Source organism: Procambarus clarkii, chromosome 11 (assembly GCF_040958095.1).
Source record: "Procambarus clarkii isolate CNS0578487 chromosome 11, FALCON_Pclarkii_2.0, whole genome shotgun sequence".
Lineage (NCBI taxonomy): Eukaryota > Metazoa > Arthropoda > Malacostraca > Decapoda > Cambaridae > Procambarus > Procambarus clarkii.
Genome location: NC_091160.1, coordinates 31,589,044 through 31,611,433, shown reverse-complemented (window position 1 = coordinate 31,611,433; position 22,390 = coordinate 31,589,044). Strand labels below are relative to the sequence as shown.

Genomic DNA, 22,390 nt, shown 5'->3' with positions numbered 1-22,390 from the left:
ATGGTGTGGGGCAGTGTAGCACATAGTTTAACTCCGCCCACCATGCCCGCCCCCACCACCCGTGTGCCCCGCCCACTCTCCCCCACCACACAGGCCTAAGCTTCCATCCAAGCCAGCTTAATAATAAGCTTATGCTAGCTGGCTCCAAACCCACCTACAGAAAGCTGCAACCCTCCCACCCATCTAAGCTGAACCTCCACAACACACACAGCTAGAATGAGAGCCAAACCCTGAATGTTCGTCAGGTCACCATAATTGTCTCACTTCATTAACTCCACAGGAACATAAAATGTGGTGTTGAGAGGTACTGCGGCGCCACCTGGAACGTCTATCAACATTTGGCATTCACATGATCAAGTCTCCACTTACAGTGGCGCCTGTTGAAGCTCCTCGACGCTTTCAACTTCCTAAAGTTACCTAAAGTTACCTGCTACCTAAAGTTTCTTCTCGTTTACTGGAGCAAACCTTGCCGATAACTTCATTTACCACATGTAAATGACTACCTCACCGACAAGTGTTCACTGCATCTGTCCCCAACCGCCTCCACCAACTTTATGGTTTGCTGGCTTTAGATCAGAGTAGTCAACCACGCTCAGATACTCACCTAGTTGTATTCACCTCGTTGTGCTTGCGGGGGTTGAGCTTTGGCTCTTTGGTCCCGCCTCTCAACTGTCAATCAACTGGTGTACAGGTTCCTGAGCCTACTGGGCTCTGTCATATCTACATTTGAAACTGTGTATGGAGTCAGCCTACACCACATCACTGCCTAATGCATTCCACCTGTTAACTACTCTGAAAAAATTATTTCTAACGTCTCTGTTGGTACTCAGTTTCCACCTGTGTCCCCTTGTTCGTGTCCCACCCGTGCTGAAGAGTTTGTCTTTGTCCACCCTGTCAATTCCCATGAGAATTTTGTAGGTGGTTATCATGTCTCCCCTTACTCTTTTGTTTTGTAGGTGGTACTAACGCTGTAATGCATAAGAAGTTTCAGATGTACTGGCTCCAACCTTTCACGATATTGAAATGGAACTGAAATTTAAATTCTTTATTCCTATATGTTTGCACATTTATTGCTGGGTTAATTTACACATTTTTACAGTAAACAGTTTCCCTAAGAGGTTATCTTGAGTTGATTTAGGGGCTTTTTAGTGTCCAGCGGCCCGGTCCTCGACCAGGCCTCCACCCCCAGGAAGCAGCTCGTGACAGCTGACTAACTCCCAGGTACCTATTTACTGCTAGGTAACAGGGGCATCAGGGTGAAAGAACCTCTGCCCATCGTTTCCCACCGGCGCCTGAGATCGAACCCGAAACCACAGGAGGTGGTTTTTTTAAACTTCAATGGAAAGGCAAACGCCAATACGATTGATTCCAGCGCCGTCGCAGGAGCTGTGAGCTCCGGAGTTGACCTCGGAGTTGGTGAAAGAAGGCACAGGGACTCCACACCCTGGAGACCGCCGTGGTCGGGGCCGGAGAACCACCCCATCAAGGGCAAGAACGACCCCAGCCTCCTGAAGCAGAGCCTGGGGGGCCGCACGAGCCCAGGGAGGTGGTGGGGAGTGTGGACCACGCAGAAGGAAGTGATAATTTTATCAAATACAACAATTATATTATACAAATTATTATAATAATGACAGCCGAAGAGTATAACCTTGAAGAGTATGACCTCTTATTGAAAACCATGCTAGAAAAAGTTGTTAACCTCTCCCTCAACGAATGCCAGTGGATACAAGCCACTCTTTCTGTCAGGCTCGGTGGCTTGGGTGTCCGCACCGTCACCCAAATTGCTGTCCCAGCCTTCCTCTCTTCCTCCTCAGCATCAGATGACCTGGTTAAGGAAATTTTACCTGACACCCTGAGTGATGTAGCAGGAATACAGGACCCCCACTCGTCCGATCAACTTCGCTGATCGGACGAGAAGCGATATTCTCAACGTGGTATGGCCGTTGGCAACCATAGGGGGAATGCCCGCTGCGTCCTCGGTTCCTGCCCGGCGTCGGAGGAGTTCGAGGAAATCTACAGCCTCTAGGAAGCAAACTTTTTTCTTGTGTCCTCTCAATGTTCATTTTTTGTATAAAATTAGATATGTAACTGTATAACCTTGCATAATAAAGTGTATGCCATAAAAAGGGAGTGGTAGGAGAAGTGAACACTCACACGTATTGAGAGTTAAATGGCAAGTTTTTCTCTGAATGCTCTGTGTTCCCTTCTTTGAGGCTGTGGGTCCCTATAATTGCACCAGAGGTGGTACCCCCCCTTTATAATAATGATATAATTAATAATTATTACTCTTCCTTCTGCTGGGTCATGAAGGAAGCTGGCAAGCCGGCCTCGGGTGAAAGAGGGATGTGACGATCTCTGTCTGGAACCCGTAGGTGCGGGACCGGGACGTCGTCCTCCCGGGGCTCATGCGGCCCCAGGCTCTGCTTCAGGAGGCTGGGGTCGTTCTTGCCCTTGCTGGAGTGGTGGTTCTCCGGCCCCGACCACGGCGGTCTCCAGGGTGCGGAGTCCCTGTGCCTTGTTCCACCAACTTCGAGGTTGGTGAAAGACCTTTATATAAATAATATATACCATTATTATTATTACTGAGAAAATCCGAAGGAGCTGTGTGCTTATCTCGGCTCCTACGGAATTTCTCATTGATACATCACGTCAGTGTTATTACTATGTGTAATATTATTATTACACTACTTGAGAAGATGCATACAGAGGGCGGGGAGTTGGGGGGGGGGGGGAAGGGGGTTATAGGGGATCCTCCAGGTGGGTGGAGGTGGGGAGCAGTATAGAGAGCCACGTACAGCTGGCGCCTTCCTGTCCCCCCCTCCACACTCCCTGCCACACCCGCACCACACCCCCACCACACTCCCCACCACACTCCCCAGTACCACACCCACCACCACACTCCCCACCACACTCCCCAGTACCACACCCCCACCACACTCCCCAGTACCACACCCCCACCACACTCCCCACCACACCCCCACCACACCCCACCACACCCCCACCACACTCCCCACCACACCCTCACCACACCCCCACCACACACTCCCCACCACACCCCCACCACACCCCCACCACACCCACCACCACACTCCCCACCACACTCCCCACCACACTCCCCACCACACCCCCACCACACACTCCCTACCACACCACACAAGAGTCGGGCGCAGCAGCCATCCTCAGCTGCTTTGGATGTTAAAGTGATGACCTGTACCTCTTATGAGGTAGTCGTAGGGTGGGGGGTGGGAGGAGTAGTCGTGGTAAACTGTTGATGTTAGTAGTCAACAGCCTGGTTGACCAGTCCAGCCACGAGGAGGCCTGGTCGACGACCGGGCCGCGGGGACGCCAAGCTCCGAAATCATCTCAAGGTAACCTGAAGGTAGTATCGTCACGCAGTATGTTTGGTATAGAGGAAGGACCTTAGCGTATCCAGTACTTATCCAACTAGACCACACTAACTGTTCAAAAGGATTGGAAGTCGTCAGACCTTAACCCAATCCCCGACAGCACTCGGTGGTCTGGTGTTTGGGGCAAATATTTCATCGAATCACCTCGCATGTTGAGGCCTCGTGAGTAACACAAGTGTGAACAAGCTTGAATGGTCCCCAAGCCAATATGCAATACTCCTCGCCCTTGAAGGATTCGAACCCAGACAGCCTTCACTTACCCTTAGCCACGTTTCCTAACTTTCACCACCTTCCCTACCATTTACCACCTTCCCTACTCTTCACCACCTTCCCTACCCTTCACCACCTTCCCTACCCTTCACCACCTTCCCTACCATTCACCACCTTCCCTACTCTTCACCACCTTCCCTACCCTTCACCACCTTCCCTACCATTCACCACCTTCCCTACTCTTCACCACCTTCCCTACCCTTCACCACCTTCCCTACCCTTCACCACCTTCCCTACCCTTCACCACCTTCCCTACCCTTCACCACCTTCCCTACCCTTCACCACCTTCCCTACCCTTCACCACCTTCCCTACCCTTCACCACCTTCCTTACCCTTCACCACCTTCCCTACCATTCACCACCTTCCCTACCCTTCACCACCTTCCCTACCCCTCCACCACCTTCCCTACCCTTCACCACCTTCCCTACCCCTCCACCACCTTCCCTACCCTTCACCACCTTCCCTACCCTTCACCTTTCTAACTATTTGCACTTAACGCCGTCTTCGTCAATAAATATACAACATAAGTATAGCTAACATTTAATCATTATATAGAAATTAATATGCAGGATGAATCTTAGTAAGGTAAATGGAGTCCGGTATTTAGTAAGATGGGAAATGAGTGTAATGGTCACCATTCCTCCCCCCCCCGTCCCATCCTAAATCCTTATCCTGATCCTATTCAAGTGCTATATAGACTTAATTGTTTGACGCTTTCTCCTCATAGTTCCCTTCCCCTTCGATTATTTTTATGTTACCGTATTTATTAGTGACCATTGACGCCCTCGCTGTGTCGGGGCCGGATCATTTATAGCTTAATCAACTGAGGCTGGACTTCAGGTGGACCAGTTAACTTGTATATATTACATAAGAAACGTATGGTGAATGAAACACTTGAAGTAGAGAACCCATTTACTAGTGAGGATCACACACACACACAGGCCCATCACCGCCAGTCTGTTTAGTGATGTAAGTGGCGGCGAGGGCCACCCCCCAGCCACTGGCAGCAGCCTCTGCTCTATCATGATTTGTGACGCAGTCTGCTCCAGCCTAAACAGGTTGTGCCGAGAACAGGTAGACCTGGTGTTCCTCCTTGCAAGGAGCTGTGGCGGTGTTGTTGAGGCACAGACCAGGGTGATGACGTGGACGTTACTGAGAGCTGAGTGAAGTGGGACGTTACTGAGAGCTGAGTGAAGTGGAACGTTACTGAGAGCAGGGCCATATGGGACGTTACTGAGGACGCTTCCACGCCAGCAGCCAGGAAATGCTGGCGGGGATGTAACCTGAGAGCTGCCTACTGCTTCCTGTACGTCTTGGCGAGCAGGGCGAAGAAGGCCACGGTCCTGTACGCCACGCTGAGGATGAGAAGGCAGAAGACGTCGTAGATGATGCTGCCGTTCTCGTAGTGGAGGAAGGAGAGGACCGCCAAGCCGTTGGGGAAACAGGTCTGGTTCTTGTTGCAGGCGATGTTCTCCACCTCCTTCCACTGGTTCACCAGCAGGGCTTCGTTGCCATAGCTGAACCACGACAAGTACTTCATCCATGTCAGGTAAGAGGGCGTCGACCTGTTCACCAGAAACAATGTAAATAAATACATCAATGAATAAATATACTGTATACATGTCATTCACTTAGATCATAGAAGCCTCGACCCTCCGACCCCCAGAACGGAAGACGGTAGCTCCATCAACAACGCTTTGAAGAGCCACAATAAGGAAGGATTCCCGAAGCAACTCACTACTGCCCAACCGGAACATTAAGCCTTCACTGGGCTGTGACTCAAGCATGGAGGAGGTTCCAGTCTCCTAGGGCCCAAGTGAATGAAATATTATTACCCACGTTTATTGTGTTTGACAATTTACCTACTGCGGGCTCTACCCACTGAGCCACCAGCACTCCTTCATAAGGAAGGATTTCAGAGACAACTATCTGTTGTCCAACGTGGACTTTACACCTTCCACTTTGGCATGAAGGTGTAAGTCATGTGTGACAAGGGCGTGGATCACACCCATGATTCACTCACCCACTGTTGTGGGTGAACACCAACACTCACCCACTGTTGTGGGTGAACTGAACACCAACACTCACCCACTGTTGTGGGTGAACACCAACACTCACCCACTGTTGTGGGAGAACACCAATACTCACCCACTGTTGTGGGAGAACACCAACACTCACCCACTGTTGTGGGTGAACACCAACACTCACCCACTGTTGTGGGAGAACACCAACACTCACCCACTGTTGTGGGAGAACACCAACACTCACCCACTGTTGTGGGTGAACACCAACACTCACCCACTGTTGTGGGAGAACACCAACACTCACCCACTGTTGTGGGAGAACACCAACACTCACCCACTGTTGTGGGTGAACACCAACACTCACCCACTGTTGTGGGTGAACACCAACACTCACCCACTGTTGTGGGAGAACACCAACACTCACCCACTGTTGTGGGTGAACACCAACACTCACCCACTGTTGTGGGTGAACACCAACACTCACCCACTGTTGTGGGAGAACACCAACACTCACCCACTGTTGTGGGTGAACACCAACACTCACCCACTGTTGTGGGAGAACACCAACACTCACCCACTGTTGTGGGAGAACACCAACACCCACCCACTGTTGAGGGAGAACACCAACACTCACCCACTGTTGAGGGAGAACACCAACACTCACCCACTGTTGAGGGAGAACACCAACACTCACCCACTGTTGAGGGAGAACACCAACACCCACCCACTGTTGTGGGAGAACACCAACACTCACCCACTGTTGTGGGAGAACACCAACACCCACCCACTGTTGAGGGAGAACACCAACACTCACCCACTGTTGTGGGAGAACACCAACACTCACCCACTGTTGAGGGAGAACACCAACACTCACCCACTGTTGAGGGAGAACACCAACACTCATCCACTGTTGTGGGAGAACACCAACACTCACCCACTGTTGAGGGAAAACACCAGTACTCACCCACTGTTGAGGGAGAACACCAACACTCACCCACTGTTGAGGGAGAGCACCAACACTCACCCACTGTTGAGGGAAAACACCAGTACTCATCCACTGTTGAGGGAGAACACCAACACTCACCCACTGTTGAGGAAGAACACCAACACTCATCCACTGTTGAGGGAGAACACCAACACTCATCCACTGTTGAGGGAGAACACCAACACTCACCCACTGTTGAGGAAGAAGCCGCCAAACAGCATGAGGGGGATGATGAACGGGGCGGAGATGGCCAGCGCCACGCTCAGATTCTTGGCCATACAGGAGATCATGTAACCTGCGGAGGAGACACCTTCACTACACTCATTGTCCTCAACCTTCCTCCTCCACCAACCCGTTCTCGCAAATTTAATAAGTCAATATTGACTTATTAAATATGTGCATAGGTGACATACTTAACATAATAGTTTCCCTTGAAAAGCTTCAAAGAAAACACCGACCTTACCTAACCTACTTAGTATGTTAAGATAAGCATCTTATTGCTTCGTAATTACAATTATTACCTAACCTATACCTATAATAGGTTAAGTAACAATTGTAATTACGAAGCTATAAGATGCTTATTTTAACATACTAAGTAGGTTAGGTAAGGTCGGTGTTTTCTATGAAGCTTTTCAAGGGAAACTATTGTTTAGTATGTCACCTATGCACGCAACTAATAAGTCAATATTGACTTATTAAATTTGCGAGAACAGGTTGCCTCCACCTCCATGGTTGGCCATGTTAAATATTCCAACCCATCCTCCGAATTGACAGTACGTTTTAATACTAAGTACATTTCCTGGCTGTCATACATAGCACATAATTGCACTTATAGGGCTTTTATATTTACCTCCGTAATTAGTTTTCATCGTTTTTTGTTAACACTCAGAATTTTAGAATGAAGTTTTAAGGTTTAGTTTGCTATACAAAAGTTTTAAATATTAGAAATTTATTTTTCAGTTTTATTAAACAATAGAGATTTTATACAAAATTTCAAAATATCCTTTGTTACTTTACAATTTATTGATATATTTTAATTTGTTTTATTTGTTTTATAAAACTGTAATATCAATATAGCTATAGGTTAAGTACTAATTGTAATTAAGAAGTAATAAAATGCTTATTTTTAAAAACTAAGACGGTTAGGTTAGGTTGTGGTTTTCTATTCAGCTTTTCAGGTAAACATAAGAACAAAGGTAACTGCAGTAGGCCTGTTGGCCCATACGAGGCAGCTCCTATCTATAACCACCCAATCCTACTCATATACATGTCCAACCCACGCTTGAAACAATCGAGGGACCCCACCTCCACCATGTTACGCGGTAATTGGTTCCTCAAATCAACAACCCTGTTACCGAACCAGTATTTATCCAAGTCTTTCCTAAATCTGAACTTATCCACTTTATACCCATTATTTTGTGTTCTGTCTTGTGTTGATACTTTTAATACCCTATTAATATTCCCTTTGTTATGTCCATTCATCCACTTGTAAACCTCTATCATGTCACCCCTAACTCTTCGCCTTTCCAGTGAATGCAATTTAAGCTTTGTTAATCTTTCTTTATATGAAAGATTTCTAATTTGGGGAATTAACTTAGTCATCCTACGCTGGACACGTTCAAGTGAATTTATATCCATTCTATAGTACGGCGACCAAAACTGAACTGCATAATCTAAATGGGGCCTAACCAGAGCAAGATATAGCTGAAGAACCACACCAGGTGTCTTGTTACTAACGCTTCGATTAATAAATCCCAGTGTCCTATTTGCCTTATTACGAACATTCATGCATTGATCCTTTTGTTTTAAATTCTTACTAATCATAACTCCCAGATCCCTTTCGCAATCCGACTTCGCAATCTCAACACCATCTAGCTCGTATCTTGTAACCCTATCATCATTACCTAACCTCAGAACTTTACATTTATCAGCATTAAACTGCATCTGCCAATCCTTCGACCATTTCAAAACCCTATTTAGATCCACTTGAAGTGATAGTGAGTCTTCTTCCATGTTAATTTCCCTACCGATTTTTGTATCATCTGCAAATTTGCAGATGTTGCTACTCAAACCTGAATCTAAATCATTTATATATATTATAAACAACAGAGGTCCCAGGACAGAGCCTTGAGGCACTCCACTAACAACATTATCCCACTCTGACTTAACCCCATTTATACTAACTCTCTGTTTCCTTTGGAATAGCCATGCCCTAATCCAACTTAATATAGCACCCCCAATACCATGAGCCTCTATTTTTTTAATCAGTCTTTCATGTGGCACTGTATCAAAAACTTCGCTAAAGTCAAGGTACACAACATCACAATCCTTACCACTATCAACTGCCTCAACTATGCTTGAATAAAAAGATAGCAAATTCGTTAAACATGAATGGCTATTTGTAAAACTATGTTGCGACTCATTTATTATTTTATGTTTTTCAAGATGAAGAGGAATTGTGTTTGCAATTATCGATTCAAGTAACTTTCCCACAATAGACGTTAAGCTAATTGGCCGATAGTTTGATGCAAGTGATCTATCTCCTTTCTTAAAAATTGGTACCACATTAGCTACCTTCCATGACTCTACCTTAATCTATTGATTTATTAAATATGGTAGACAGTGGCTCGGAAAGCTCCTCTTTGCATTCTTTAAGCACCCTGGCAAACACTTCATCCGGCCCTGGGGATTTGTTTGGTTTTAGTTTAACTATTTGTTTAAGAACATCCTCCCTGGTAACTGCTAAACTAGTCAACCTGTCCTCGTCCCCACCCACATATATTTGTTCGGCTGAAGGCATATTGTTAAGTTCCTCTTTAGTAAATACAGATATAAAATATTTATTAAAAATACTACTCATCTCCTCGTCATTATCCGTTATTTGACCTGTCTCAGTTTTTAATGGACCTATCCATTCCCTAATATTTGTTCGGTATAACTGAAAAAACCCTTTAGGATTTGTCTTTGCTTGCTCTGCTATACGAACTTTGTAGTTTCTTTTTGCTTTCCTTATCTCTTTTTTAACATTTCTAACCAGTTGTACGAATTCCTGTTCTAAATTAACTTCCCTATTCTTAATCCCTTTGTACCACGCTCTCTTTTTACCTATAAGGTTCTTCAGATCCTTTGTTATCCACTTTGGATCATTAGTATTCGATCTATTCAATTTATATGGTATACTACGTTCCTGGGCTTTGTTTAGAATATTTTTAAATAGATTATATTTTGAATCCACATCGAAATCCCCTTTTACATCACCTGTCGCTGGGTTTACGTCTAGCCCACACCTCATCCCCAAGACATTCCAATCTATTTGACCCAAAAAAATTCTTAGGCTATTGAAATCAGCTTTTCGAAAATCAGGCACTTTAACAAAATTTTCTCCTACAGATCTATTCCATTCTATGCTAAATCTGATTTCTTTGTGATCACTGTTCCCTAGCTCACTCCCTATTTCCATGTCCTTAATTTGTGTTTCCCTGTTAGTTAACACTAAATCTAAAATATTATTTTCCCGCGTTGGGTCCTTAATGTGTTGCGTAAGAAAGGAATCATCAATTAATTCTAGAAAATCTTCTGCTTCATTATTCCCTGTTTTGTTCACCCAGTTTATTCCACTAAAATTAAAGTCACCCATGACATAAATACTGTTAGATCTAGATGCTCTAGATATTTCATCCCATAGATGCTTTGCTTCCATTCTGTCTAAATTTGGTGGTCTATATATAACTCCTATTATAATATTATTTGCTTTTTAGTTGAATTCTATCCAAATAGTTTCTGTGTATGGCTCAGTTTTGATTCCCTCTTTGAGACTACATTTCAAATTGTCCCTAACATATATGGCTACTCCCCCTCCTCGTCTAATATATCTATCTGTGTGAAATAGTTTAAATCCATTTATTTGATATTCAGCTAATAGTTCTCTATTTTCTACATTTATCCACGTTTCGGTAAGTGCAATAATATCTATTTTTTTCTGTACAGACAAGAGCATTTAACTCGTTTATTTTGTTTCTTAGACTTCTACTGTTAGTGTAATATACCCAAAGTGAATTGTTATTTTGAGGCCCTTCTCTTTCCCTGATCTTTTTGCCAATTTGTTTCACCAACAAACACATACTTTTATTACCTCCTTCCTCCCTATCAATTCCCATACCACTATCTACTAACAGTTTAAACCCAAACAAATGCCTCTAACCACTGGTTCCAATGAGTTCGCAACAGCAACAATCCCAGCCCTTGATAGATGCACCCCATCACGAGCATACATTTCATTTCTTCCATAGAAGTGTTCCCAGTTGTCTATGAAAGATAGTGCATTTGATTTGCAATATCTTTCCAGCCGGCAATTGACACCAAGTGCCCTCGACAACCATTCATTCCCAACACTCTTTCTTGGAAGAATGCCACATATGATCGGGATTCCTCCCTTGCTCCTAATTAATTCTATGGCTTTGTTAAATTTCTTTATCAGTTCCTCACTCCTAACTCGTCCAACATCATTACTCCCAGCACTAATACAAATAATGGGTTTGTTTCCATTTCCCGTCATAATATCTTTCATGTTGTCAACAATATCTCCAATTCCAGCTCCCGGATAGCAGACCCTTAACCTGTTTCCCCCTATCTCTGGCACAAAACGTCCTGTCCAAATACCTCACCTGGGAATCACCCACAACCAAAACCCCCTTAGGCACCCCCTCAACTTTCTGAGCACTTAGAGGGGCCTCTGCTTCGTTGCTCTTCGTTGATTTCCGCCTCGAGTGATCTGCAGGCTCACCACAGCACTCGTCTTCCAACACGGCAAATGAATTTGATGCCCTTAGGGCGTCTGTAGGCGGCCTTGTCAAGGTCTTCTTAAGACCCCTGTCCTTAACGACCTTCCACGACAAGGTCTTGTTAATATTGGTTTCCTCCTTCGTTTCTTCCCGATGTTTCAGCTGTCGTACCTCCTCACGTAGGGAATCCATCTCTGCTCTCAGAGTTCCAACTAGATTCATCAATTCCTTCACTAATCCTTCCATTATTGCTGTAATAATGTTACTACAATCGGAGCTCCAGCTAACACAACCTCTCACTGCGACTGCACCTGACACACTGACACAACACCAGGTGTCTTGTTACTAACGCTTCGATTAATAAATCCCAGTGTCCTGTTTGCCTTATTACGAACATTCATGCATTGATCCTTTTGTTTTAAATTCTTACTAATTATAACTCCCAGATCCCTTTCGCAATCCGACTTCGCTAACTCTCTATCCGACTTCGCAATCTCAACACCATCTAGCTCGTATCTTGTAACTCTATCATCATTACCTAGCCTCAGAACTTTACATTTATCAGCATTAAACTGCATCTGCCAATTTTTTGACCATTTCAAAACCCAATTTAGATCAACTTGAAGTGATAGTGAGTTTTCTTCCGTGTTAATTTCCCCGCCGATTTTTGTATCATCTGCAAATTTGCAGATGTTGCTACTCAAACCTGAATCTAAATCATTTATATATATTATAAACAACAGAGGTCCCAGGACAGAGCCTTGAGGCACTTCACTAACAACATTATCCCACTCTGACTTAACCCCATTTACACTAACTCTTTATTTCCTTTGGAATAGCCATACCCTAATCCAACTTAATATAGCACCCCCAATACCATGAGCCTCTATTTTTTTAATCAGTCTTTCATGTGGCACTGTATCAAAAGCTTTGCTAAAGTCAAGGTACACAACATCACAATCCTTACCACTATCAACTGCCTCAAATATGCTGGAATAAAAAGATAGCAAATTTGTTAAACATGAACGGCCATTTGTAAAACCATATTGCGACTCATTAATTAATTTATGTTTTTCAAGATGAAGACGAATTGTATTTGCAATTATTGATTCAAGTAACTTTCCCACAATAGACGTTAGGCTAATTTGCCGATAGTTGGACGCTAGTGATCTATCTCCTTTCTTAAAAAGTGGCACCATATTAGCTACCTTCCATGACTCTGGCACTCTGCCTAACTGCCTGACTCTATTGATTTATTAAATATGATAGACAGTGGCTCGGAAAGCTCCTCTTTTCATTTTACCACAGATAGAGTAGTATCCTGGCCTACTTCGGGGTACCTTGTAGTACTCTCAAGGTAAGGTATTAGAACCACTCATATTTCTTATAAATATATTAATAACTTGCTACGTGATTCTTGGCGATCTGCTGCATGGGTGACAGCTTCTCCCCCATATCAACCTACCCAGGCTTTACACCCTGGAGAGGCCACTCCAGACCGACAACCAGAGCGCAACTCCATAGTCTCCTGAGACTGATGGATGCCTACAACTACTACTACTACTACTACTTGCTTCTTGCTATCTTAAACTTATACTATCTGCTGATGGCATTACCTTCATCTCCTCCAACCTACACGAGCCCAGCACCACCACTTGCAGCCCCAAGTCTCCCCCCCCCGTCCCTGCTCAATACCCCGAGGCTTACCAAAGGATATGGCACAGTTAGCCACGAGCACAACGATGCCGGCACAGATGAAGAAGTTGACATAGTCGCCAGTAAAACCGACCATGTTGTAGACGATAGCGACGAAGGCGAAGGGGTACGTGATGTGGAAGGGCGTCTCGGCCAACATCTTGGAGAGGAAGTAGACATCAGCGCGGTACATCCCGTTGAAGTGCTCCCTTAAGAAGATGGGCAGCTGGGCGCAGAACGTCTGTGGGAGAGAGGGAGGCAGAAGGGATGGAGTCAGCACCACAAGGAGAAGGTGAAAAATGTATCCCCGGAGCGGGGATATGGTCAACCAGGTATCAACCAGGTATCAACCAGGTATCAACCAGGTATCAACCAGGTATCAACCAGGTATCAACCAGGCATCAACCAGGTATCAACCAGGTATCAACCCAGGTATCAACCCAGGTATCAACCAGGTATCAACCAGGTATCAACCCAGGTATCAACCAGGTATCAACCAGGTATCAACCAGGTATCAACCAGGTATCAACCAGGTATCAACCCAGGTATCAACCAGGTATCAACCAGGTATCAACCAGGTATCAACCCAGGTATCAACCAGGTATCAACCAGGTATCAACCAGGTATCATCCAGGTATCAACCAGGTATCAACCAGGGGATATAGATCTGGCAGCCAAGAGCACACCAGCAAGCCAGTTCTGGCCTTCACGTCTCCACTGTATTTGATGACAGCCTGTGTCTGTAATACAACCTGGAAGAGCCAGCTGTATGGTCAGTGCCAGCTGTATGGTCAGTGCCAGCTGTATGGTCAGTGCCAGCTGTATGGTCAGTGCCAGCTGTATGGTCAGTGCCAGCTGTATGGTCAGTGCCAGCTGTATGGTCAGTGCCAGCTGTATGGTCAGTGCCAGCTGTATGGTCAGTGCCAGCTGTATGGTCAGTGCCAGCTGTATGGTCAGTGTCAGCTGTATGGTCAGTGCCAGCTGTATGGTCAGTGCCAGCTGTATGGTCAGTGCCACCTGTATGGTCAGTGCCAGCTGTATGGTCAGTGCCAGCTGTATGGTCAGTGCCAGCTGTATGGTCAGTGCCAGCTGTATGGTCAGTGCCAGCTGTATGGTCAGTGCCAGCTGTATGGTCAGTGCCAGCTGTATGGTCAGTGCCAGCTGTATGGTCAGTGCCACCTGTATGGTCAGTGCCAGCTGTATGGTCAGTGCCAGCACAGACAACATCCCAGACATCTGCACATGGTGACGGTAATTAAGGAAATCAAAGAGAAATATACATTTTTTTGACCATTAAAAAGACGGAGATAGAGTACCTCAAGAGACGGAGGAAGAAACAGAGAATACTGAACTAGGGTAAAGAGACGACTTAGAAGACATAGATTAAGGAGTCAACAAGTTAGAGGGAAGAATTCGGATTAGGTAAGACGTGGATTAGTAAAGAGAGAGAGAGAGAGAGGGACAGAGAGAGAGAGAGAGAGAGAGAGAGAGAGAGAGAGAGAGAGAGAGAGAGAGAGAGAGAGAGAGAGAGAGAGAGAGAGAGAGAGAGAGAGAGAGAGAGAGAGAGAGAGAGAGAGAGAGAGAGAGGGACAGAGAGAGAGAGAGAGAGAGAGAGAGAGAGAGAGAGAGAGAGAGAGAGAGAGAGAGAGAGAGAGAGAGAGGGGGGGGAGAGAGAGAGAGAGAGAGAGAGAGGGGGGGGGGAGAGAGAGAGGGAGAGAGGGAGAGAGAGAGAGAGAGAGAGAGAGAGAGAGAGAGAGAGAGAGAGAGAGAGAGAGAGAGAGAGAGAGAGAGAGAGAGAGAGAGAGAGAGAGAGAGAGAGAGAGAGAGAGAGAGAGAGAGAGAGAGAGAGAGAGAGAGAGAGAGAGAGAGAGAGAGAGAGAGAGAGAGAGAGAGAGACGGGTGCAGCCTCCTCCTCCAGTCCTCAATATAAACAATTCAGATCTATCAATAAAGAAATAAAGAGAGAGAGAGAGACGAGAGAAATAAAGAGAATAAAGAGAGTCTATCAATAAAGAGAGAGAGAGAGAGAGACACACACACACACACACACACACACACACAGAGGCAGAGAGACAGAGAGAGAGAGAGGGTGATCCACTTACACTGACGACGCCAAAGACATTCTGGAAGGTCATGTTGGTGAGGAGGAGGAAGAGGGCGCCGTTAATGTTGGTGATACCCTCCTGGGTCAGCTGCTGACCCCAGTAGATCAACCCGATCAGCAGGGCGATGGCCTGAAACACCAGAGACTGGATAACCTGCGATATCGAACATCACTTTTGGAACAGGGTTTGAAGTACAGAGAGGGAACTAGAGCCTGTACAGCCTGAAATGCAATAGTGTACAAGGGTGTCAAAGTCAAGAACACGAGATAATGTACAATAATTTCCAGGGCAGGGAATGTTATGGAGGGAAAGGCACAACACATGCTCAGTTTGGCGATGGTGTGAACCACAAGTGTGTGAGTGGCGTGTCTGAAGCCTGAGTGGCGTGTCTGAAGCCTGAGTGGCGTGTCTGAAGCCTGAGTGGCGTGTCTGAAGCCTGAGTGGAGTGTCAGAAGTGCCTCTTGTCAGTCCCAACGAGACTCATTAGCGCTCTTGCCTGAAATAATACAAGAAACTCCACATCATAATAGTCTTCTCTCACGCTCAAAGTTGCCTGGAAGATTTCCAGCGACCAAGGAAAATATAGGACGTGATAACGAGAGCACTGAACGTCCAACAAGACCTGGAAGGGGACTTACCATGACCTGGAGGAAGCGGACCTTGATGAGCATGGGTTCCCGGATCACCTCCAGCCACGAGCGCCACAGAACATTGCGGAACTGAGTCCACCAGGAGGCCTTGTAGGGCGACTTCCTCACCTCCTGGTCTCCCAGGCTGTCGTACCGCTGCTGCTGTTGTTGGTGAGAGAGAGTGTTAGTCTGCTGCTGTTGTTGTTGGTGAGAGACAGTGTTAGTCTGCTGCTGTTGTTGTTGGTGAGAGACAGTGTTAGTCTGCAGCTGTTATTGTTGGTGAGAGACAGTGTTAGTCTGCTGCTGTTGTTGTTGGTGAGAGACAGTGTTAGTCTGCTGCTGCTGTTGTTGTTGGTGAGAGACAGTGTTAGTCTGCAGCTGTTGTTGTTGGTGAGAGACAGTGTTAGTCTGCTGCTGTTGTTGTTGTTGGTGAGAGACAGTGTTAGTCTGCTGCTGTTGTTGTTGGTGAGAGACAGTGTTAGTCTGCTGCTGTTGTTGTTGTTGGTGAGAGACAGTGTTAGTCTGCAGCTGTTGTTGTTGGTGAGAGACAGTGTTAGTCTGCTGCTGTTGTTGTTGTTGGTGAGAGACAGTGTTAGTCTGCTGCTGTTGTTGTTGGTGAGAGACAGTGTTAGTCTGCTGCTGTTGTTGTTGTTGGTGAGAGAGAGTGTTAGTCTGCTGCTGTTGTTGTTGGTGAGAGACAGTGTTAGTCTGCTGCTGTTGTTGTTGGTGAGAGACAGTGTTAGTCTGCTGCTGTTGTTGTTGGTGAGAGACAGTGTTAGTCTGCTGCTGTTGTTGTTGGTGAGAGACAGTGTTAGTCTGCTGCTGCTGTTGTTGGTGAGAGACAGTGTTAGTCTGCTGCTGTTGTTGTTGTTGGTGAGAGACAGTGTTAGTCTGCAGCTGTTGTTGTTGGTGAGAGACAGTGTTAGTCTGCTGCTGTTGTTGTTGTTGGTGAGAGACAGTGTTAGTCTGCTGCTGTTGTTGTTGGTGAGAGACAGTGTTAGTCTGCTGCTGTTGTTGTTGGTGAGAGACAGTGTTAGTCTGCTGCTGCTGTTGTTGTTGGTGAGAGACAGTGTTAGTCTGCAGCTGTTGTTGTTGGTGAGAGACAGTGTTAGTCTGCTGCTGCTGTTGTTGGTGAGAGACAGTGTTAGTCTGCTGCTGTTGTTGTTGGTGAGAGAGAGTGTTAGTCTGCTGCTGTTGTTGTTGGTGAGAGACAGTGTTAGTCTGCTGCTGTTGTTGTTGGTGAGAGAGAGTGTTAGTCTGCTGCTGTTGTTGTTGGTGAGAGAGAGTGTTAGTCTGCTGCTGTTGTTGTTGGTGAGAGAGAGTGTTAGTCTGCTGCTGTTGTTGTTGGTGAGAGAGAGTGTTAGTCTGCTGCTGTTGTTGTTGGTGAGAGACAGTGTTAGTCTGCTGCTGTTGTTGTTGGTGAGAGACAGTGTTAGTCTGCTGCTGTTGTTGTTGGTGAGAGACAGTGTTAGTCTGCTGCTGTTGTTGTTGTTGGTGAGAGACAGTGTTAGTCTGCAGCTGTTGTTGTTGGTGAGAGACAGTGTTAGTCTGCTGCTGTTGTTGTTGGTGAGAGACAGTGTTAGTCTGCTGCTGTTGTTGTTGTTGGTGAGAGACAGTGTTAGTCTGCTGCTGTTGTTGTTGGTGAGAGACAGTGTTAGTCTGCTGCTGTTGTTGTTGGTGAGAGACAGTGTTAGTCTGCTGCTGCTGTTGTTGTTGGTGAGAGACAGTGTTAGTCTGCAGCTGTTGTTGTTGGTGAGAGACAGTGTTAGTCTGCTGCTGCTGTTGTTGGTGAGAGACAGTGTTAGTCTGCTGCTGCTGTTGTTGGTGAGAGACAGTGTTAGTCTGCTGCTGCTGTTGTTGGTGAGAGACAGTGTTAGTCTGCTGCTGTTGTTGATGGTGAGAGACAGGGCCCCCAGGGTCACAGGTCCTCAGGGCCCCCAGGGTCACAGGTCCTCAGGGCCCCCAGGGTCACAGGTCCTCAGGGACCCCAGGGTCACAGGTCCTCAGGGACCCCAGGGTCACAGGTCCTCAGGGACCCCAGGGTCACAGGTCCACAGGGCTCCCAGGGTCACAGGCCCTCAGGGCCCCAGGGGTCACAGGTCCTCAGGGACCCCAGGGTCACAGGTCCACAGGGCCCCCAGGGTCACAGGTCCCCAGGGCCCCCAGGGTCACAGGTCCTCAGGGCCCCCAGGGTCACAGGCCCTCAGGGCCCCAGAGGTCACAGGTCCTCAGGGACCCCAGGGTCACAGGTCCACAGGGCCCCCAGGGTCACAGGTCCCCAGGGCCCCCAGGGTCACAGGTCCTCAGGGCCCCCAGGGTCACAGGCCCTCAGGGCCCCAGGGGTCACAGGTCCTCAGGGACCCCAGGGTCACAGGTCCACAGGGCCCCCAGGGTCACAGGTCCTCAGGGCCCCCAGGGTCACAGGTCCTCAGGGCCCCCAGGGTCACAGGTCCTCAGGGCCCCCAGGGTCACAGGTCCTCAGGGCCCCCAGGGACCTGAATACACGGAATACTTTTATTAGTATTATTGATTAATACTAATAAAAGTTGTTTTTTAATGGACGTTAATAATCACGACTATAATAGCATGTAATGAAGGCATACTCATAATATGCAGAGCTTTCTGAGGGCAGTAATTATGGAGAGAGGAGCATTATAGAGAATATTACCTGTAGGGCCATTATTTTTTTGGGCATAGTTCTAGTCGATAGAAACAATGTTTCAAGCGCTCCGGTACCTAGAAGTTCTGTCTAGAGATACTTCTATCACTAGAAGTAATGTCCAGGGATAATTTTCTCAATAGACGCAATGTTTCATGGTGTTCTTGTCCCTAGAAGCTGTGTCTGAGGGTGTTCTTGTCCCTAGAAGCTGTGTCTGAGGGTGTTCTTGTCCCTAGAAGCAGTGTCTGAGGGTGTTCTTGTCCCTAGAAGCTGTGTCTGAGGGTGTTCTTGTCCCTAGAAGCTGTGTCTGAGGGTGTTCTTGTCCCTAGAAGCAGTGTCTGAGGGTGTTCTTGTCCCTAGAAGCTGTGTCTGAGGGTGTTCTTGTCCCTAGAAGCTGTGTCTGAGGGTGTTCTTGTCCCTAGAAGCAGTGTCTGAGGGTGTTCTTGTCCCTAGAAGCTGTGTCTGAGGGTGTTCTTGTCCCTAGAAGCTGTGTCTGAGGGTGTTCTTGTCCCTAGAAGCAGTGTCTGAGGGTGTTCTTGTCCCTAGAAGCAGTGTCTGATGGTGTTCTTGTCCCTAGAAGCAGTGTCTGAGGGTGTTCTTGTCCCTAGAAGCTGTGTCTGAGGGTGTTCTTGTCCCTAGAAGCTGTGTCTGAGGGTGTTCTTGTCCCTAGAAGCTGTGTCTGAGGGTGTTTTTGTCCCTAGAAGCAGTGTCTGAGGGTGTTCTTGTCCCTAGAAGCTGTGTCTGAGGGTGTTCTTGTCCCTAGAAGCTGTGTCTGAGGGTGTTATTGTCCCTAGAAGCTGTGTCTGAGGGTGTTCTTGTTCCTAGAAGCTGTGTCTGAGGGTGTTCTTGTCCCTAGAAGCTGTGTCTGAGGGTGTTCTTGTCCCTAGAAGCTGTGTCTGAGGGTGTTCTTGTCCCTAGAAGCTGTGTCTGAGGGTGTTCTTGTCCCTAGAAGCAGTGTCTGAGGGTGTTCTTGTCACTAGAAGCAGTGTCTGAGGGTGTTCTTGTCCCTAGAAGCAGTGTCTGAGGGTGTTCTTGTCCCTAGAAGCAGTGTCTGAGGGTGTTCTTGTCCCTAGAAGCAGTGTCTGAGGGTGTTCTTGTCCCTAGAAGCAGTGTCTGAGGGTGTTCTTGTCCCTAGAAGCTGTGTCTGAGGGTGTTCTTGTCCCTAGAAGCAGTGTCTGAGGGTGTCATTGTCCCTAGAAGCAGTGTCTGAGGGTGTTCTTGTCCCTAGAAGCTGTGTCTGAGGGTGTTCTTGTCCCTAGAAGCTGTGTCTGAGGGTGTTCTTGTCCCTAGAAGCAGTGTCTGAGGGTGTCATTGTCCCTAGAAGCAGTGTCTGAGGGTGTTCTTGTCCCTAGAAGCTGTGTCTGAGGGTGTTCTTGTCCCTAGAAGCAGTGTCTGAGGGTGTCATTGTCCCTAGAAGCAGTGAATAACATTGCTCTGACACCGGAAGTATTGTGTCGGGGTGCTTCGATTCGTACCACATGTCTTGTAGTATTCAGGTCCCTAGAAGCTACGTCACTGCCCACTCTGGTCTCTTAAAACAATGTTTATGGGCACTCCAATTGTTTGAATCAATGTTTAGGGGGCACTCCAAGCCCTTGAATCAATGTTTAGGGTCACTCCAATTGTTTAAATCAATGTTTAGGGGCACTCCAATCCTTTGAATCAATGTTTAGGGGCACTCCAATCCTTTGAATCAATGTTTAGGGGCACTCCAATCTTTTGAATCAAAGTTTAGGGTCACTCCATTTCCTTTGAATCAGTGTTTAGGGGCACTCCACTCGTTTGAATCAATAATTAGGGTTACCTAGGGTCACCCTAAAATCTTGAATCAATGTCTCGAGATGCTCCGGTACCGACTCACTTCCATCTCTTTGGAGTTCTCCTTGACGGCCCGGCTGATGCTCACGCCGTCGTCCGACTTGCTGAATTCGTCACAGATCATGGTGATGGCCCTCCTGCAGGCCTCCTCCTTGCCCGGCTGCACTGCCAGCGTCGAGATGAAGAAGTCAGCCGGATTGTAATTGGGAGGACAGGGAAGGCCGATCCTGGGCGGTGTGAGAGAGAGAGAGAGAGTTCAAGCATGTTTATTGAGATAAGCAATAAATACATCTCAAAGGGATAGAGTAGCTTAGGCTATTTCTACCCCCCTGAGAGAGAGAGAGAGAGAGACAATGTGAAGCGCGCCAGGTGGTGGCTGAGGTGGTGAGGTGTCGCCTACCCGTCAAACACACGACAAAACTACGACGTTGCTACATCGTCCGAATAAGTTTTAACACCTAACAACTTGTAACAATGTTCTAATACGTCATAAAAAACATTATAACCAGATGTAACAACTTTATTATAAGATGCAACAAGCGGAAAATAGGGACAGTTACGTTGTGCGTTTGCAGGGTAGTTAGTGTGGGAAATTTTATCCACTATATCCATATTATTATCTAAGAAATGTATTATTTCTATATCATATCAAAATCATATCAGAATCACTTCAGTTTCATTAAATCCTCCATCTGGACCCTACATGACAATGCCACTATGGTCACGCGTGCCATGAGGCCCATAGTGCCTACGTGACTTTGTGCATGATTTCTTCAGGATCTAGAAGCTTCAAGAAAAATATCTAAATTAAAAAACTATTGGAACATCAATTGATTTCCGGTGAGGATTAAATCAAATCCTTAATAAGAATCAATAGTACTATCAAGTACTACAAATAATCTTTAAATCTTGTATCTAATTATATTATAATCACATCTTATCTCAATCATATGTCTAGACAGTAAAAATAATCAATCAATATTCATTGAAGGCTACCTTGTTCACCAAGTGAACGGAGTCTTCAAGCTCCCAAGCGGAAAGAGCATGTTTACAAACAGAGCGTACATGAGTGACTGTGCTTTGTGAACATTTTCAGTAAAGGACACCATACTAACTTATCATTATCACCAGTGATTAATCTTTAGAACTGGGGGAGTACCTGGACTATATCTATAAGGAAAAATTCCTAGTACTTTATCTAAATAAGAGTGTAGAGTGGAGCACACCAAGGGACGCCGCCTCCACAATCAACTTTATCTTATCCTACTACAAACACAACTAAGGACATAATCAATTAGCAAGGCTATTAAGGACATATTCAACAGCAAAGCTACTATTTTATTATAAAAAATAGAGTGCCTATTATCTCCAAAAGAAATTAAACAGTCTGGTCATTTGTCAGACAGGCGCCGGCACTCAGATTGGATAAACCATAAGTATTGAGTGTTATTGTTATGTGTTGATTGTCCAATTGCGTGCTTGTGTAACCTTAATGTATCCAATAAGTCTGTTTGTCGTTACAGTGTTGGGTGACGCCCCATATTTCAGTAAGTTTTTATTAATCTTTCAGTCACTGAATCTTTTCAAGTTATCTAGACACTCATTAATTCAACCTCAGTCATTGAAAGTCAAGCTCGACTGAAACTTTTCATATAAACTGAACATATCTGTATATATAATTGATAATATACAGTGAGTTAACAATTGCTTACTTAGTTTTCTTTAATTTACCATATCATATTTATATATATCATACCTCTATAATGCAAATTGTTGTGTTTATTAGTATGTGAATATTGGCTGTTGTAGTTACGGTGATAGGCTGGACTGTGTACATGTTTCGATCCTTGATTTAAACAAAACCAGTGTTCAGTTATAGAACTGAGTTAGTTAATCTTATCCTTGTATTAACAATACAAGCTGATGTGTTGAATTGTCTGTAGGTGGATTGTAGATCTTTAATCAACTTCTCCATTCACCCTTAGGGACCCCACCTGCCCCTTACAGCCCACAGTCT

General features: G+C 46.0%; 1 protein-coding gene across 2 annotated transcripts in view; it reads right to left on the bottom strand.

Moving 5' to 3' along the window:
- Positions 1 to 4,576: 4,576 nt before the first annotated feature.
- Positions 4,577 to 22,390, bottom strand: part of LOC123758373 (protein white) — a 127,987-nt gene continuing 110,173 nt past the window's right edge. For both annotated transcript variants that reach the window (XM_045742698.2, XM_069322485.1), the window contains exons 7-12: positions 20,417 to 20,600; positions 15,906 to 16,058; positions 15,265 to 15,396; positions 13,175 to 13,403; positions 6,876 to 6,981; positions 4,577 to 5,242 (exon numbers count right to left, since the gene is read on the bottom strand). In XM_045742698.2, the coding sequence (XP_045598654.1) occupies positions 4,972 to 5,242; positions 6,876 to 6,981; positions 13,175 to 13,403; positions 15,265 to 15,396; positions 15,906 to 16,058; positions 20,417 to 20,600 (1,075 nt within the window). In that variant the 3' untranslated portion in view covers positions 4,577 to 4,971. The remainder of the gene's footprint in view (positions 5,243 to 6,875; positions 6,982 to 13,174; positions 13,404 to 15,264; positions 15,397 to 15,905; positions 16,059 to 20,416; positions 20,601 to 22,390) is intronic.